The 17,936-nt window shown below is 39.2% G+C and overlaps 1 protein-coding gene across 4 annotated transcripts in view; it reads left to right on the forward strand.

Annotated features, from left to right (window-relative positions):
- The window catches only part of LOC111270380 (cell adhesion molecule Dscam1), a 185,641-nt gene that overhangs the window by 157,345 nt on the left and 10,360 nt on the right, over positions 1-17,936 (forward strand). For all 4 annotated transcript variants that reach the window (XM_086972474.1, XM_086972470.1, XM_086972472.1 and 1 more), the window contains 3 exons: positions 15,912-16,062; positions 16,248-16,396; positions 16,996-17,124. In XM_086972474.1, the coding sequence (XP_086828600.1) occupies positions 15,912-16,062; positions 16,248-16,396; positions 16,996-17,124 (429 nt within the window). The remainder of the gene's footprint in view (positions 1-15,911; positions 16,063-16,247; positions 16,397-16,995; positions 17,125-17,936) is intronic.

The following is a 17,936-nucleotide window of genomic DNA, read 5'->3' on the forward strand; positions in this document are numbered from 1 at the left end:
TCTATATTCGCCCCTAAAAGAGTAAAAAGAGTTGCAAATTGTCTTTGCATACAAATGCCGTATATTTAGTTAGTAAAATAGCAAAACAAAGGTTACATTTGTATTTACAGTGATGACAGTGAAAGAGGCAATAAGTACTAGAAACTGTATATATTTTGGTTGGCATCTTGCTAAAAATAGGGAACTATATGGGACTTTTGGAATCACAACTAAATGCATAGACCAAATGCGTTTAGAGATAAAATAGGCCGTTATAAATGGTGAATTATATCTAAGACAAAAAGAGGAGACAAAATTTACTAGAACAAGTACTGCCAACTCGATTAGAAGCTTACTTGTGTGTTACAGTTCAACTTTAAGACAAATCCGAATGAATAACCAAGCAATACATCTCGATCTTTTCGTCATCTAGAGCAAACCGAGGACGAATTCCCGTCGACGAAATTAGTATGAACGTCTTGTTAATCGCCAAACGGCATTTTCAATCATCCAAAAATGAACCAAACGTTACCTAGGTGACAGCTAGTGACGCTCGCAAAGGAGAGGACAGCGACGGAATGCATAGAGCTCGACACGGTGGAAGCGTCTTCGTAAACGACCCAGTTTCTCTTGTCTACACAAATGATCGTTTAGAGGGTAAAGAAGGAACTCTCAGATGCCATCCGTGGATGGTGATTACATCGTTAGTTTCTCCCTTTCTCGCTTTGTGCGTGTGTAAGCTTAGTTCACGTTTCATAGTCTATCTAGGCGACGTAGAACGACATATAAAGCATTAGTAGTATTTACTATGCCATATTATTAGGAACATCTTTTTTATACGATCGAACTTCCTCCGAGTGTACAGTTAGTAGTGAACGTAATTAACGCCCAAGTTTGCCAAAAATTGCAACTGGCTGCTATCATAACAGAAGTGAAAGACTCCCAATCCTTACAGGCATTTAAGTTCTAATTTTGGTATATATTAGTGCGTATAATTATCTATGGGTAATATATTAACGACCAAAGTAGAAATTACTATGTAAACGTAATATGTTTAGCTATCACTAAACAACATGATAGGGAAAAATTCAGAAGAAAAATATCTCTCATGATTAGTGGCTTATAATACACGAAACTTTAGATTTAAAAGAAATGAGACCTTTTTCTCAATGTACCCCTCTGTGTCAAGAAAGCAATTTCGGACTCACAATTTTTCCGTCAGAATTCAGACAGCTAAAATTTGAGAACATAGGCAACCAATATATAGAGGTGACGTATGACTGATGCAAAAACGACGACCGACGACGAAGTGCGTCACAATGCTAAGCCAATGACTGTGACCAGCAGCAGCTTAGATTACCCATTTGCTTTTCCTGCTGTGGCCTTCCGCTTCTCATTAACAAGCCCAGGCTCGAATTCTGCCGTCCTCGTACTTTATCTCGTATTAACTCATCATAGTCCGCTCTCGCACCTTCCTCCACGCAGGTTCTATACATCGTTTGAGTCAACTACCGTTTGTAGCCACTCCTTCCTTTGCAACACCATCTATTGCCATCGTGCTGCAATACATGGAAATAGCTCTCCTTGTCATCAGTTCTCGGGCTATATTTCTGTTTTTTCGGTGCCCCGCTGTTCGCGCGCTTTTTATGTTTGTCCCCGCTGCATATTAATGTACTCATTTGCTCTTCGAACAAACAGGCTTACGGTCTTTTCTGGCAACGCCAACATCCCCGTATCAGGCAACGTTCACGGGCCTCTCTCCATAATGTCCTCCATCGGGCAGACGTAGGACATTATGGAAACAGAACAAAACGTTCGTGCACGCTGGAACAACTACACTCGACCTCTTCTCAAGGTAGAACGATAGAAATAATGAATTGTTTGTTTGGCTTATATCATCTACAGCGTACACGAACAAATAGTATTCCGTTTCAAATGACACAGTGATGCTGGTGTATAGAACAATGATGTTAATTTTTGCTAGAAATGTATCTTCAACGGAATACTACTATCTGGAATCAATTTTATAATATCAAAGTTTTAATAGATATGGGTTAGGGAAGATGGATTCGTCCTAAGTTTCACTCTAACGTTGTCCACCAGATAATATGGTAAAGTGTGGCAGTATTACATACCTATTATATAAGGTAATTCGTTTTCCGCTACTCGATAATTCGAAGAATAAATTTATCTGTTTTAATAATATCTAATATAAACCCATTCTATTGAAAGCAAATCGATTGTGACTAACGCGCAGCACAAAAATTTCATCCCTGCAACATTATGATAATATATTTCGACAATGGCGAAAGCTTGTAACTCTTGGAATGGCCATCAGGACTATAATCCTGCAGCCTTGCCTGAGTTACAATCTCATGTAGTGGTTCCGTGTCGTTATGAATCATATTTTTACTTAGCTCAGATCTTTTGCATTTGATATAATTCAAGATAAATCACAGTTCTCACCATCACTTTGATACTTTAGCCGTCGACAACGGTAGGCGTTAACGTGTGTAACCGCTATACAATCATCTCTTAAGCATCACCATCTCCGAGGTTGATAGAGCTAGGTCTTTTTGGTCTAGTACATTCAATTGGTGTCGCCGTTTCTTTCTTCACAGCGCACTTCATTGCTTTAATCTCCGTCTATATATCAATAATATTACCCATAAACTCCTATACATTTGCCCCGTTATCAGGCTCTTTAGCATTTAGGGGGATACAAACCAATGCGAACTCTATCAATAGGCAAAAAAACAACAAGCTAATCCTCGCCGTTTAGGCTACAAAATAGATTAGCCAGTTAAACAGTGTCATATTAAGTACCTGAGCGAACGGCAAATCGACTAAAGAAAAGGACCGAAACGAAGAAACAGCCGAGAACAGCGGGGTAATCGTATCATTATATCTCAGCGTTGAGGGATGCCGTGGTACATAGGCAGAGGTTGATGAAAGACGCTTGGGGCACGTCTGGGGACTGGCAGTTACTGTTGCAGACTAAAGACGACAGTAAGTAAGTAAGTAAGTCAGTCAGTTTTTGAAGTGACTCGTACCCGAGTCTGTTAGTCTGGCGGGCGCTACAATAACCGCTTTACCTAGTTTCGTTTTCGCTACACGTCCAGCTCAGTTAAACTCGGCGTCATAGGGATGAAAAGAGGAAGACCAAAGTTGAACGAAGGTACGCTTAGTGGGCTGAATAATAGCCGTGAATAGAAACATCAACGAATGGGGAATAAGTAATGAGTGCGCTGCAGACCAAAATTATGCCCTCCTTGTTCTATAGTATAACACGGTTCTGTCGTAAACGCTATATAAGGGCTAGCGCGCAGTAAGCCAGCCTTAATGCATACAACATTCTCATAGTACGACTATGTAGCTTTGTTCAAAATAATTTTTTTGCTGTTTTTTTCTTACAAATATAAAAACTTTGACGCTCATTTAGCCCCGTTCACGATTGCAAGCTTGCCACGTCGGTAAACGTAGGCTCAGTTAGGTAAAAATATACGAAAACGAAAAATGCATCGAGCAGATTGGGGCGGATTCTCTGGGTGCATTAGGCACCTGTCGAAGTCTTAGGCGACTTCTGCAATCGGCATTTGGGAAATTATTTGAACTACGCGTCGTGTAGATGCGACATCTTTGTGTGTACTGGAAAATGGATGTTTTCACGAAGTAAATAGGCATTGCTAAAGAATGTTTGATTGTTCAGAGGCAGAAGCAAGCCGTATCAGTAACCACATTCGTCATTCGCTAGTAAAGGTATCTGTTGTTGTAACTTTTCTCAAGTTGAGGACGGAAAACAAGAACCACCGCGAAAGAAAATATTGGCTTATTCTTCTTTTTCTGTGATCATTTCGTAGATGTCGTACACGAAATGGATCATTTTCTAAAAATAAGCTCTATTCGATAATATGAAATTTGCATCGATACAATCGTTTTGACATGGCATGCTGTGTATTCAAGCGCAACATCCATTAGCCAAAGGAAGTGAGCAAAAGCAGCTCGTATTCTACATGCAATGAATATCTGAACCTCGATGGGTCGCTGAAGAAATGGCAAAGTAGAACTTTAACAACCCGCGATTATAGTTCTATTTGATCGAAGCTGTTGCATCGACATTGTAAAATTAAAATACGCCGCCCTGTTTCGCTGACGCGAAGTAGCAGTTGTGGCGAAGCGTTTCTCTGTAGTATTGAAGTACACCGATAAATATCGTTTCGAATATCATTATTATTGACGCTGGTAAAGACTCAGCTCAATAGGCTGGATGAGGTCGGCTCTCAGATGCACTGTAAACAGAGTCTCGGGCGTAAACTCGAAACATTTAACATCAATATAATATGGGGCTATCCACCGCTTCGCGGGCACTGCTGCGTGATCACATATATCGAACCGATGATCCAACACGTGTTTCCACATGACAGCCAATTTGGTTTAATCGAAAGCGTCTTACCAACAGCTTATATGAGTATTTGTCTGAATACGGGTGTGAGAGGGTATCTTCTCTTTGACGAAAGTGACTGTTGGCTGAATCGGCGAGGTCGTCGTTGATTGGTTGGAACAAGTACTAGCCATAGCGTCAACGAATATATAGCAGAGCGAATCAAATAGGTATGAAAGCGCTCATTCTCATTACTACAAATGTCATCTATAAATTGTCTAGGAAAAGCAAAAGGTCCACTGAAATTTAATCTAATAACAATTAGTGCTACATCGAATGTTAATGATTTTATGTCCGTCTGTATATTGACTACATGTAGCAATAACGTGTGCACTGTAGACACACCGTGTTACATATTATATTGTATTCGGCACGTGAAAGTGTGCCGGGTGACATTTACCTTAAATGAAATAATTTTGCTTTAATATAAAATCGTTCTTCTCGAACCCAATTACACAATGTATATATATATATATATATATATATTTGTTATTATTGTTTGATTATTTTGTTTTTATTGTTATGACGAAACAAAGAATCGTAGATAAACATGTTTCCCCTAGAATACGCCGTCACCCAAAGCGGATTAAGCCATCCAAACACGATGGAGGGGCCTCACAACGTATAGCACTTAATGCAAGCCTAAAGAGTTGTGTGATGTCCAGGCAGGAATGCAGCTCTAGGGCGCCGTCGGCGTAAAAGGAATAATTCAGTCCGCAGGCATCGTTACAAGCATTGATTACAATTCAATGCTACGCGAGTAATTTTCGGTTGTTACCGAGAGATGACATGGGATTTCGTTAAGTTTTGCGATTTATGTTTGAAGAGCGTCGATTGAACATTAAATGCCAAATCGTACTGAAAATATAAATATTTGAACTAGGTTAGTCATCTGTTTATCATAAGTATACAGCTTATTGGCTCCTAAATTCAGCCTAATCTTTTGGGTCTCGCCCGATTTCATCTTTTTTTTTGTCCTATTATCAGTACCCTGTACTCTTAATCAGCCCCACATTCGGAAACCGCAATACATTGAAGCCGACGTTACCGAAGCAGTGTAACTTTTAAGTTTGTCAAGGTGCTTTTCGGTACCTATGCCATACATCTATTCGCACACATACTGTGTGCAAAAGAATAACTTGTGAAATAAATGGGATTTGGCTTTATAAAATTTGAGATAAATGACCATTGGGTGCATTGAACGCTACAGTAAGCTTCGATGTTTTTTGGATTTTTTCTTTCAAGTAGAGGATTTATTATTTGTGGGCTGTCGCAAGCAATCGAATAAACCAGCAGTACTGACCATCAATGATCATGGTTTCAATGTTTGAGATTGCTCTACATCAGCTTCTCGGTATTCGCTATGCGCTCAGAGCTCCGTTGTGATTTTCACCTGTGCAGCTAAAGACAGTACGGCTTAATCGTCATTATGGATCTGCCTATGGTTTATTATCCCACTATTCCAATATTTTCCTTGTTTAAATCTGAAAAGTGAAGTTTTACCCTAAGACGCCGATACTTTATAACGCCAACTATTTTTCCATTCGTCTGACTTATAAGGTAGATAATTCGAAAATGCTTTTTTTATTGTCATAAGCAGACAACAAGTCCCAATTCATTGGACGAAGAGCAGATTTCCTTTTCCCCCTCCTCATATTTATAGGTTTTTATTTACGTGTCAATAGATCATAGTTACCATAGGCGATCACAGGTCAAAACTCAATTTTTTCCTCTCATAATTGTCTATTACGCGTTCAACCTTCGTTCTGTCGCCATGCGTCGCCACAACGCGCTAGCGAATCACTTGCAGGTTGACTATCTAGCTTAGCGCTTCCAATGCTTTAACAAAACATAGTCGTTTTTTCATCATTATCCCCATCTTTGTGTGTTTTCGCATGGCTCCATTGTGTGCACTGTGCGTCCCCGCGCGCTTCTCTGCGCTCACTGACCCTCGGTTCGTCCGTCACCCGCCAATACGGCTACCATCGGGACCGATACTACCTCGACCCGCGCTACACCCGAGTGACTCATTCAGTCGACAGTGAGCGAGCGATTCTACCGGCTGCTGTTTCGCTCTACAACTCTGAACAGCGATTCGATAGCATGAGCAACGGGCGCTGCATGTCGCACTAGTGCATTTCTCGTTGTTTCGCCGTCTCTGCTGCTCCGCAGATCTCCGTAGCAGCAGTACTGCCTCGTAACTATACCAGCCGATGCTGTTACTTAGCTTGCTGTCCCGCTAGCTATCTACCCAACCAGCTTTTTCTGCCATTCATGTACTCACTATGATTTTCCTACTTCACGAACTCTCCTCCTCTCCTCGGAACGACTGGCTAACCTGACTAGAACGACTGTGCTAGCTTCGGCTCCAGCTAACAGCAGGCAGACGGCCTTGTTCTGTTTTGTCGGGGTATATTTCGCGCGCATAGTGGTCGCATGATAGGCAGCTCAACTGTGCCAGCGAAACCCGTGCACCATCGACAAAGAGAACAGACAACGGTGATAGAATGATAGCAGCACAGCTTCTTGGTGAGCGACCCCTTTTCCGCCCCTACCGCGTCCCTTCCTGCATGTTAGCTAAGGAAGACAGACGGGCGTTGAGGATGCTGCTCACGCCAGCGATGGGACCCCAAGAGGAGTTTTCTCAAAAGGGAAGCTAGCATGATATCATCGGTAGGTTTGTCCGTTGCTTGGCTGAATGTATTGAGCTTGCTGTGCCTATCTAGATAGGGGGCGCCACCTCCCGGGGGTAACGCCGTCGCCCGTCGGGCGTCTCCCCTCCGCTCTCGCGTTCCGCGCACAGACAGGCCAGTACGCGCACAACAACCACTGGCTACCGGCTATCAACCACTGTGGGCTGTTCGCACGAGTTTGGCTAGCCCTTCAGACGAGGTCGCAGCGCCATCTATGTCCCCTAACAACGAACTCCACACGTGGCTTGCCGGCTAGCCGAATGTAAACACGTGTTTTATAGGACAAAATTTGTAATGATTTTTAGAAAGTTTCTGTAGAAAATGATTACCGATGGCGGGAAAGGCGGTGAAAGATAAATTTGTCATTGTAAATTTGCTCTAACCATGCCCATTTTACAGTTCTCTGCCATACGTAACAGTGAACGAGACTATCTGGCGGGCGCGCTAAAATTTAAGCAGCTGTCAAACGCTACTTGCTGTGAAACATGTTATTAGGCTGTGTGAGCAGGTACTATTAACCCAGATTTCTAGTGTGTGAAACCAACTATTATATTTTAGGAGTTCGTAACTAGTGTTGTGCGCTATGGTAAGTAGGCATAATGGTGGTGAAGGATGTAGCCAAATTGTGCTGATGCATAGAACAGCATGTAGATGAAGCAATGCACTAGATTGCACTGCACTATGAATGTATATCTTAATCCCTGAAGATGGGTAATCAACGATGGCTTACTATATTCATACAATGGAGCATTCTGAGTTAGCGAAAAATGAGGTATCGAGCCGCTTTTTTTTTCTCAAACAATCTAGCACGGTAAATTCAGCGTACAAAATACGGAACTGCATTTAGCTGTAAACATGTTAATGTATACTGTTTGTGTGTTCCTCTATTAAATAGTCCATGAAACTGGTTGTATAGGTGAAACCTCTTATTAGGCTAAAGCATATGAAGCATAAATAATATTCGCTGTGTTGATGATTTTATGTTTTGAGATTATTTTATTATTTATCCGCATTTAGAGAGTCCGCAGGGATTCTTAGTGTTAATATAATCGTCCAAATCCGTATTTTTTACCGAGCTGCATGATGATACTTATGTCTGAGCTCTCGAGCAAACATTCATTTACATTCAACCTTATTACTTTCTTATTATTACTACATTGCATTCAACTTTAGCCATATGTGTACAGACATATCATATATTATTGAAGTATTTAGATTCCGACTATACTATCGATAAACATGATGGGCAGTTGAATTATATAAACGTGCTTAAAAGGACCATCCTATAAGCAGGCTCGGAGATATTCTTTTCGTCCGCAAGGTCAATCCTGTTGGACCCCAAACGACACTGACTATTAGTATTATTATAGCGTTGACAGGTTACTGTTCTTTACCATTGTTTTATTTGAAAATTATTGTCAATTGTACAATTGCGTTTTTGACAATCTGTAACCGCGGGTGAGGGCTGAGTTCTTTCATTGGTGGTGTTGGTGACGTCAAATGAATACGTTTAAAGTCATGATTTTGCAAAAGATTACAATTTTCACAGATATAGGCAGCCATGATTTATTTCGTGATAACCGTTTGTTTTATAAAGTATGTTATGGATTACATATATGACGACTGTATGCAAAATCGTTTCATACCTTTTTATATCATGTTAATTATTGCGCTAATAGTAAAAAAAAGTAAGTGCGTTAATGAAGTTACTGGTACGCCGATGTTTCCGGCAAGGTGCACTGTTTTCGGTGTTTTTTAACGAAAAGCGATTCATCTGCTACTAGATAGAACAGCCGTTTTTCTACAAGTCACATTAGCCTGCTGGCCCTACTTTTATATGGAAAACCCCGAAGCCTCTCATCGCCAACATTTGTTTGGCTTTGCGGTGTGTTGACCGAATAGACTAGACTTCACGCTTTACGAATCCCTAGATGCACCCTACATTTTATTGACTTTTTATCAAATTCTACTGATCTTCCACATTGTTTTTGTTTTTACCATGCCGATTTTACTCTCCATATGCATAAAGACGTGCAAGGCCATCTGATCTCCTGATGACAGCTGCAAGTGATGGGTTACAGATGCATATCATGAGGTAATAGTGGTTTAAGTCTGTTTATATTTTTTCTGTGCCATCTTCCTTTAGGATTTCAGTTCACATATGTAACCCTTACTTTCACGGTTAGCGCTGAAGGGCGATTACTTTTTATTTTTTTCAAGCGTGTCTATAGCATACCTTCCGAGATGTACGGTAAGTGTACATGTCGATGGGGGAATCAATGTTAGTTCCTCTCTTGGGGTACTGATATGATCCCAAGCATTTACGATTTCACCATAACCAACCCCCTTTTTTGAACTTCACTTGCTTTATAGATGCCCGTAGCGACTTAGTCGGAAAATCGACACGCAATTTGATTGTAAGACTTCGAAGTTATGATGTCCACAGTATTTTTAGGATATTGTAGGCACCATTTGATGTAAGCGATCTTCTTGTAGGCGTTTCGAGACAGATTTTTTTTACTGTAAGTGACTTCAGTTGATCTTAAGGTGACATCTATGCTTATGGCAATATAGTAGATCATCATGCCCCGTGTATTAAGTTTAAAATTTTTGCAAATGAATTTAATTTTGATTTTGGATGTATTCTTCATGAATACGTCCGTAACTAATGAGTCCTAACCTATGCTACAACCTGAATCATTTTTAATAGATCAGTAGTAACCTATTGCCTAGTGATGGCGTTTGCCGGGTTATTATTCAAGTTTCTACTTGCATATCTTGTGTTGCATTAAGATCACTGGATATCAAATTTAGTTAAAACGAGGTATATATATATATATATATACCTCGTTACACTATATCGAATGTATGTGTCACTGTAAAAAGTAATTGTTTCTACATACGAATTACATATGCAATCCGTCTGCATATGTTAAATACGATAAATGCTATTGATCCTTGTAGTGGCTTTTTTGTGGAGCTCTTGCTGTTTAAAAACAAGTCGTAGTTGTAGAACAAGTCGTCTGTTTCTTTACGAGATTTGCTGTATTTATGTTTGATTCTATGTGAAATAGTGACACATTCTAACGATACGTTGAATCTGTCTGTTATTCTGTTTTCCGTATTACAGTTCCCCCGCGATGGTCGAACGGTACGCCGCCGCCAAGTGAAATCAACCTTTTGGTGGAAGAGACGGCTGATATCTCATGCAATGCAACCGGCTCGCCTGCGCCAGAAATCTCGTGGACTGCTGAAGGCAAGCCAACTACGACCATTAGTGATGTTAACAGCATTTACCCAATGCCTATTCTTTGCCTTCTACATATTAGGTTTATTCTTATAATTCCATGCGCAAGTAACGTGTAAGATAACTTTTATTTTAAACAACATCTTCTACTCTATCTAGATAGTTAATCTTCCCTCCCATTTAATTTAACGTTGGAAGTATTTTGGAAGGCAAAATCGAGGCCCAACGTTCCGTCCAGTCTTTCCCATAAACCGTGGGGTTACTTTATGTCTAGTCATAAGATCGACAAGTAATCTTCATATTTAGGTATTCAACAATAAGCTAATAGCCTTAGGAAAATTCGGACGATGACTATGATCCACCGGCTCGCGCGCCCTGCATAAATGTTATTAATGAACATCACTGTCACATTTTGCTTTTTGTTCTCTTTTTCGGTCAGCTGATCAAATGTATGGATTTACATATTGCACACCATCTGCTAGTTCACCTATCTGTTTCAACGTTTTGTTGACTCATTTAAAATTGGTAAAACATTTTAAAAGGTCTAGATGAAAGTGGATTGGTTGGTTTCTAGAAGCACTATACAACATTGTTTTTGGCTTAAATGATAGGACCAAAATTGATCTAAATCTTAATTTTAAATAAGCATATTTACATATTTGTTTGTTTAATCATATGGTAAGCAAAAGCCAACTGAAGTTATATGTATACGTTTAGAAAAGGACAACCCGTATCGGCTTTTATTTAAACACAGAATGACAGCATTTAATTTTTGTTGTATTATGAATAATACGAAGAACAGTAAAACAGTTTAAATAGTTAATCAAATACGAGCAGTCCACGCTGACTATGACTAAACCCTTTTACGTTGTCCAACGATCTGTGTATTACAATTGAATGGTAATATATCTAATCCAAAATCTTGCAATCATATAAAATCAAATTATAAAAGGTAATGTTTTTGGTGGAACTATGATTAAGTACAGGATTTATCCTGAGTAAAAGGATAGATGAAGGAAATTTAAATTGTTGTATGGGTTTCGTGTTCTACTCGTCAAAAGTAGGTGTATTTTGTCGATGCCATTTGAACGTAAAAACGCGTGAACACTGTGTACGATTAGCCGGAACTGTCTCCACAGCTGTCAGCAAATATCGTGGTATGAATCATTAAAGGAACGAATGTGAGAAACTAATTATATACACGTATCCAACCGCAGTTGCTCCGGCGAAGTTCGAAATCATTTTAGAACAGAGCCGGCTGTTATGACTATTTAATACCTATTTCCTATAAGAGTTTCCAGAAAAAAACAGTATTGGTTTTGTGCTTGCATCTCGAAGAAGTATGGTAATACTCTGTAAAAAGAAGCCTGTAAAGTAGAAAACCTTCGCATTTCTTGCAGATTTCTAGAGTGCTATTATCTGAAGCTACTAAGATCATAACGTTTTCTAGACCGCCGATATTATAGTCATTCTTAGCCCGTTATGCGGCCCTTTATACTGCTCCAAAAAGCTGTAAATGTTAAAAATGTTAGTTGTCTATATACATAAGCACAGGAAATATAATGCATTTAGCCAGAGAAAACTGAAGACCCTTAGAAACTGAAGATACTTAGTTAATATGTAGCCATAATATTGCGTAAGGCACAAATAGTTAAGCTTTGTTCTACCCGTTGCACATGCTTAACCGTGTTAGTACATAAATAAACAGCGTCAAATTTGGCGCCTTATGGTGTGCATACGTAAAATATAATGTTGATAATATCATAATTATAACAAAGCGTAACAAGAGCTCGTATCATTTACAATGGTGCCACCATTAGGTGCTTTTACGTATTGTTTACAATTCCAGATTGTCCGTCGCGTCCACCTCTTTTAATTACGCTATATAATCCTTTATTCTTTCAAGAAATATATGAAATAACACCCTGCTATAGTTTGTTTTATAAATATTTCTTGTCAGCTAAAAAGGAAAACCTCCATTAATTCTACTGAGGTAGAGGTAACTGAAGTGCAAACATTTAACGCAGCTGTTCCAGTGGTTATATTGCCACTTCCATTTGTTGCAAATGCTTAGTGAAGATCATAAAATCAATTACTAAATAATGTACATGTTCATTTCGTTGTCTGGCCACCTTTTTCTTATTTAAACGACAGAGCGAGAAGTTGCTTCTCAAATACCTTCATAAATCACCTCCGTGTCTGCCAGAGGTACAGTGATCAGGTGAGCCGCTCGCTACAGGTTTGACCTTTAAACTGATCTTAATATAGGCGCCATCTACGAATTTTTATTCCACCAGAGGTCTAACGTTAAATAAATAAGAACAGGGTTTTCTGTAATAAAAAAAAAACATTGTGCGAGCAAATCTCTCATAATGCTTCTGCTCCACCTAAGCTCTTAGCCCCCTATTGGTTTACAGAAAAACATCGTTCATCAAGAAAGGCCTTTGGATATTAAATATTAACATCATATAGTGCGACTTTGCTAATTTAGATGAATGATTTCAACTGCCGTATTATGACACCATGTTTTACTGTTAGAAGCCGCTTTTTTCCCGATCCTTTAAATAACCGGTAACTCCAAACCATACAAAACAGCCGTCGTTTCATTCTGGTAATTCTAGTAAATTTATGCTGATTACAACAAGAGGTCATTTTCAGGGTTATATTTGTTTGGCGTTTTTTTTTTACAGCTATATATTCCTTTTTAGTATGGCTGTAAAATCCGGTAAACTATTTCGGAAGCCATTATCTTCAATATGAACTGATAACTTTTCCTTTGTAGTCTTTGATTTGCTTGAATGTTTGTATACTTAGGAAATTAGATACTTTGTCAAACTTTCACGTGCAGCAAACGTTCTTATGAAGAGCTCTTAGTGTTTTTATTTCGTGAATAACTAGATGTTGTGTTGCATTTATTTTCTGAAAAATCACTATAAGTGAGACCCAAACAGGGACTTTATTTTTGTTAGGGATGGAAGTAAATGACACGCGTACTACTTTGCATATTTGCACAAAAAAATCTCAGTTACTATTGCTCTTCGACATGCGAGCGATTACCTGAATAAAGCAAAGTTTTGAAGCTATACTTTATACGTTGTTGAAGCTTTACAAATATTGAAGATTTTCCACCCGATGTCTTCATGTGCTCTTGAAACCATTCACATCGTTCGTATGATATGTTTTACGCCAACTAAAAAAACCCTCATTATCCACACAAGTCATATACTATTAACGTATTTTTTTCGAAGCTTCATACTCTTTTTGATCAGAGACTGAGCCACACTTCTATTGTAAGCATACTGAGCTATTGCCGTATAGGCTTATGTGATTCACCATATGTAGTTCTGATGTACGTAAGGATCATTTAGTGCTGACTTTGAAACTTGAATATTGCTTCCAACCATTAATCCGAGACGAAATTAAGCAGTTATGAGAACTTCGTTGCGCTTTCCTGTGTATATCGCTATTTATTGTTTGCTCATCAAAATGTTTTCAGGATCAGACGGTCATTGGAGCTCGTGGCTACCTCCACAAGTTGACATCGTGCCACTAAAATCCAGCGAAACTCCAGGGGCACGAGTTTTGCGTGTCCGCGGCGCTGCGCGACTTCACGGGGCTCGCTTTGCCTGTCTGGCCGCGAATGGTTTAGGAACTATTCAAGCGATTGTGGAGCTTCATATTAGGGGTACCTGAAACCTTGCCTCATCCCGCTGCAACTTTTGAAACGAGGCTTGATTTCTATCAGTTCAAATTAATTTCGCTGCGTGTACAAAGCTGACAATATGGCATCCTCTAAGCTAATTCATTCTATAGGCATACTTACCGGTTTATTCCGTGTACATAGAACGCTTATTGAAATCACTGTCTTTAGTAACGCAACCGCTCTGTATTATTAAAATTCGTAATCTTTGTTCGTTTTATCAGTTGTTAATACGCCAATTAATCTCGTTAATATTTTAGTCCTAACTACTAAGCTTCTGTCATATCTAATCTTATATGTAAAGATGTACATAAATGCAACTTGCAGAAAAGGTATTTTCCATCGTAAAACCGTTTGGCTGTCCAAAGTAGTATACGAATCAAACAAACAGTTTCTGTCATATTAATTAATGGAAACTATGTCGTAAAATTTTCTCATGTTTATTTCAGAAGCTATCAATCACAAGCTTACTAATAACGTCTTCCATTTTTTCTCTACACTCTTTGCTATCTAGTCGTACTCTGCCTTCAGTTCAATTATCTGTGCAGACTACAAATCAATACGCGCTGCCGGTGTTATGATCAGCAGATAGATCTTCGTTTCTTACCGACAGCTGCGCGCGACCACAATCAGAGCTCCAGCGCATTCGTTGTGAAATAATTACTACTAAGCGCTACTGCGTTCGTAGCCTTTAAAGGTCGTCTCTGTTAAGCAAGACGTCTAGAGTCGGCCTGTTCCAAACTGAGCGATAGTGTCCGATCTTGCCGAGGCTCAGAAGTTGATCAGTTAGCCGTTCAAAAACAATTCATATCGTCCACAAATCGAAAAACCTCTAAAAAGCATAACAACTTATTTAGATGAAGACGTAGTGTGCTTTTGGGCATAAATGCTTAAATGTGAGTGCGTATCTTTCACTACGTCTACTTCTTGTTACGCACAAATATTGAGATGTTGTTTCCAGGTATTTTATTGTTATATTGGTCGACTAGATCGATCCAACAGAGGTATAAAACACATACATAAAAAAATATAAAATTGATCCTTTGGATAAAGGTCGTTTGAGGAGCATTGTTGTGCTTGTAGCAGAGCCTTAATAGTACGAATAGATAACTGACCCTATTCAACACAATTTATCTACGTGGCTTACTATAATGAATAATGAAGACCGAGGGGAAATGCAACTTCAACGAGGGTGAGATGAATTCAACCCGTCGTTTTTTTCTGAATCCAGTCATGGTTGTATTTGTGGAGAACTTCACTAATGATTCACTAGTCTTATACCTAATTACAGCTAACCCTGGATCCTGTTTGTTTTTATCGTGCTTTTCATTCGTAGTTAACTCTGGCTCTTTTGTTTGCTGTCTCTCTGTCTGTTTGTTTATGTCGCTACGGTCAGCACTTGAGCCTTGTAGCTTTATTTGCAGCGTTTTCATCTACCTACGCAAACGCAGAAGGCTTATTGGAACTACCGGCACCGGTGGCCAGCTCAGCTGGGGACATGGTCACTTGCAGATGGCAGAAGCTGTCGACTAATATTAGAATCGATTATAACTGATCGACGAGAGCCGTTTGCATGCATTCATGCCCAGTCCCTTGGGCTATATGTGTGAAATACAGTTGTTCAATAAGAAGTGAAACGTGAACAGAAAAATAAGTTTAAAAACACAAATTGACCGAAACAGTGTGTCTAGACAGCGATAAAAATGCAAACAATTGTCATTTGTGAATTTAGCCCAGTGAAGGCGTTATGCATGTTTTACAGCAAAATGCAATGTTAACTGAAATGAGTGATAACTTAAACGTTGACATTATGAATTTAATTAACAAAACTAATCATATGGGAACTTGCAGTTCCGGCCAAGATACCCAGCGGGCATAAGTACGCACCTGTGACGGTTCGCCGCGGGGATACAGCTGTACTAAAATGCGAGGCATTGGGCGATTCTCCATTGAACATAACTTGGAAGAAAGGCGAACAGGTCATCACTCTCGACACACCCAGGTTAGATCGGAATATTAACTACGTACGACAATTTTCTATCAAGCTCAAGTTAAGGAGTGCGTTCAATAAACTGATTTACGCATTTATCATAGGTCTCAGAATTTTTCATGGGGTAGGGACCTCAAGAAAGTATGACAGAGTAAGTATCTAATTACATGTCTGTTTTTCCAAAAAAATCCGTGCAGAATGGAGGTAATTGAGAACACCTTTGAGGGTGGGATTAACTCGGAACTCCAGGTAGCATCAACGGATCGGGCGGATAACGGCTTGTTCACCTGTACGGCTGCGAACGCTTATGGAGATGATAAGCGAACAATCAAACTCAGCGTTCTTGGTAGGCCATCCTACTCGAAATGGCTTGTTTTGTACAATAAGTATCAATATATGGTCCGCTGCCAAAGCCATATAGACTTCGATTTAAACAAATAAAGGGCAATATTCTTATTTATTTCAAATATTTTCGTTTACAATTTATGAGTGAGTTTTGTCTAAGATTTAAATCATTACTAATTACAACAGAATTGTTCTTTTCTTTGAGAGTTCTAAACCGTTCCGATCGTTTTGCTTAGAGCTACAGAGAGTGCCTATATAAATTTAAGAGCTGACCGTAACAATTTATGTTCCACTCATGCTCTAATTCGGCTTTTACAGTTAATAGCACTCTACTGTTGAAGGTCGAGCATAAAGGATCGTTGGACCGTTTTGACTTATTTCTGGCTTATAGCAAAGCTTACGGTTCTCTGCACTTTTGATTATCAAAAAAAAAAGGCAGCTTAAGTGAACGAGATTCTTTGTTATTGTTGTTATTTTTATTTTTTTAAAGATCGCTATTTCAAATTTAGCTTCTAAACGTTTAATGAGTAACCAGTCGGTCACACTGAAAGCTAACATAATTAATTTTACTGGGCTTTTCTTTATGATTGTGACATACAGAGGCACCGGGAGCCCCAATCGACGTTAAAGTCATTGAAACTTTTTCCAATTCAATCAGACTGCGCTGGGCAGCTCCGTATGGCAGTACTTCTGTCACCAAGTATATCATTCAGTACTGGAAACATCACGGTAAGTAACTCAATAAGCCAGTCAATCTTATGCGTAGCTATGAGACTTGACAATTGAGCTCCATAGCTATTAAACGATAGGATTATCAATCTTGACGTACCCGAAAGTAGTGATTATTAATGCTGAACGAGAACAAGCGCCTTTCACAAAATGATAACAAGTCACCTATATGATAAGAAACCCCATAAACTATATCGTAGTATACATACGTGCATACGTGTATGTAATTGCACCACCAAAGTCGCCGCCATCAGCATTTGCAGTCGAAATTAATTAATGTAATGAAAAAACAATGAAAATAGTTGGCCAAAGTCATTACACGTTAAATATCTTTGTTTGCAAGCTGCTCCACGAGGATCTAAACATGTTCAGAATAATTGTAAGAACATAACAGACTAGAGCAATGATTTTCTGATAGGGCCAAGTGTAAAAATAGCAGTATACTTACAGGACCAACAGAGAAAAGTAAATATTCGGGGCAAGCGTAAAACTCCTAAGCGAGATGAGACGACTGTCTCCGAACAAAAGTTTAGATGTTAGATTTACCCAATTTTCACAGTCCATTGTTTCCAAATTGCCACCGTTAAAGGAACCAATAGCGGCGAAGAGCAACAGTGATGGTAATGCATCTAGTGAATCTTACGCAGCTCCATATTTAGCCATTAGCTCATTCTATGACGAGTGCAGCGTATTGTGCTTTATCATGCATTTCCGTGCTTTTAATACGGTATTTTTATTTCACTACTCGCGTATAGGCAATATGGACTGACAGAAAGTTCTTCGTATATAAAGTAGAAGGGTCATTGAACAGT

Source organism: Varroa jacobsoni, unplaced genomic scaffold (genome assembly GCF_002532875.2).
Source record: "Varroa jacobsoni isolate VJ856 unplaced genomic scaffold, vjacob_1.0 scaffold_159, whole genome shotgun sequence".
Classification (NCBI taxonomy): domain Eukaryota; kingdom Metazoa; phylum Arthropoda; class Arachnida; order Mesostigmata; family Varroidae; genus Varroa; species Varroa jacobsoni.